A 1889-nucleotide genomic window follows, 5' to 3' on the forward strand; every position below is an offset into this window, starting at 1 on the left:
ATGTCAAAGGTTGAAGATAAAACTGACTTCAATTCAGAAACACCCAACTACTATCTTCCACATCATGGAGTTTTAAAGGAAACGTCTTTAACTACAAAATTAAGGGTAGTGTTTGATGGGTCAGCTAGAACTGACAGTGGTTTGTCATTAAATGATGTTCTAATGGTCGGACCAAAATTACAAGATGATTTAATGTGCATTCTTCTTCGTTTTCGAAAACATAATGTAGTTATAGCTTCAGACATCGAAAAGATGTATCGACAGGTTTTTGTTTGCAAAACTCAGCAAAAACTACAACAAATATTATGGAGGTTTTCGGATGAGCAACCAGTTGAGACATACAAGCTGAAAACGCTAACATATGGGACCGCTCCAGCAGCATTTTTGGCTGTAAGAAGCTTACAACAATTAGCTCATGAGAATCAATTGAACCTGCCTCTAGCTTCCCAGGTGATTTTAAAGGATTTTCATGTTGATGATTTGCTTACAGGAGGGAGTTCAATTGAAGAAGTAAAATCATTAAAGGATGAATTAAATAATATTTTGTGCACAGCAGGATTTTCACTTAGAAAATGGGTATCAAACAAACCTGAAATTTTTGATGAGGATATTCAAATAAAGGAAGACATTGAACATTATCTTGCAGATGATGTTACAACAAAAACATTAGGGCTTTATTTGAACTCAAAGATAGATTCGCTTCAATATAAAATCAATTTTTCTAATTACACAAAGGTTAGCAAAAGAACAGTTCTGTCTTTAGTTTCACAGATATTTGATCCTCTTGGACTAGTAGGGCCAGTTATAATTAAAGCTAAATTAATAATGCAATCACTATGGCAATTAAAATTAAATTGGGATGAGTCTTTACCTTTAGATTTACACACAGCTTGGAACCAGTTTAGGGAATCAATTGCAGATTTGGAGAAAACTCACATTAGCAGGCAAGTTTTGTGTTCTAATCCAATTAATAGACAATTACATTGTTTCAGTGACGCTTCAGAGTCTGCTTATGGCGCAGCACTCTACATTCGGTCACTGGATCAAGGTGGTTCTTGCTTAGTTCATTTATTATGTGCGAAATCAAGGGTAGCACCCTTAAAAACAATATCTTTGCCTAGATTGGAATTGTATGGTGCTTTATTGGCTGCCAAATTGGCATCGGAGGTTATCGCAACAATAGGTGTTAGCTTTGATGAGGTACATTTTTGGTCTGATTCAATGATAACTCTTTATTGGATTTTGGGTGAACCGTCACAATGGAAAACCTTCGTTGGAAATAGGGTGTCGGAAATACAAAGGCTTTTTAATGGATATAGCTGGCATCATGTTGACTCGCATGATAACCCAGCCGACATAATTACGCGCGGATATGAACCAAAGTTATTAAACACTTCAAAATTGTGGTGGAATGGGCCATCATGGTTAGCTTCTCATAAATTGTCTTGGCCTACTAAGGCTTTATCAAATTCACACGTTTCTATCATATCTGACCAGAAGGTAATTCAAACATTTATATCAACTGTGCAATTTGCTGAAACTTGGAACCGATTTTCCAGCTTAGCTAAATTGCAGCGTGTTTTTGCATATATACTTCGGTTTGTCACCAATTGTAAATCATCTAATAATAAAGACAACGGGTCCTTTTACTGTAGATGAAAAAGAAAGAAGTTTTTTATGTTTGGTATATATGGCACAAAATAAAGTATTTCATCAGAAAATACAAACAATAAAAAAATCAAAACCAATACATAAATCGAGTAAAATCTTATCATTAAATCCTTTTCTTGATGATAAAGGACTATTACGAGTTGGTGGACGTCTTCAAAAGTCAGAATTGTCTTTTGACCAGAAGCATCCAATCATACTCCCGAACGGCCATGTATTAA

The 1889-nt window shown here is 35.2% G+C and overlaps 1 protein-coding gene across 1 annotated transcript; it reads left to right on the forward strand.

Moving 5' to 3' along the window:
• LOC140442347 (uncharacterized) lies at positions 1-1659 on the forward strand. The gene has a single exon (XM_072533422.1). It carries the CDS (start codon positions 1-3, stop codon positions 1657-1659), a length of 1659 nt encoding a protein of 552 aa, XP_072389523.1.
• The last annotated feature ends 230 nt before the right edge of the window (positions 1660-1889 follow it).

Source organism: Diabrotica undecimpunctata, chromosome 5 (genome assembly GCF_040954645.1).
Source record: "Diabrotica undecimpunctata isolate CICGRU chromosome 5, icDiaUnde3, whole genome shotgun sequence".
Classification (NCBI taxonomy): domain Eukaryota; kingdom Metazoa; phylum Arthropoda; class Insecta; order Coleoptera; family Chrysomelidae; genus Diabrotica; species Diabrotica undecimpunctata.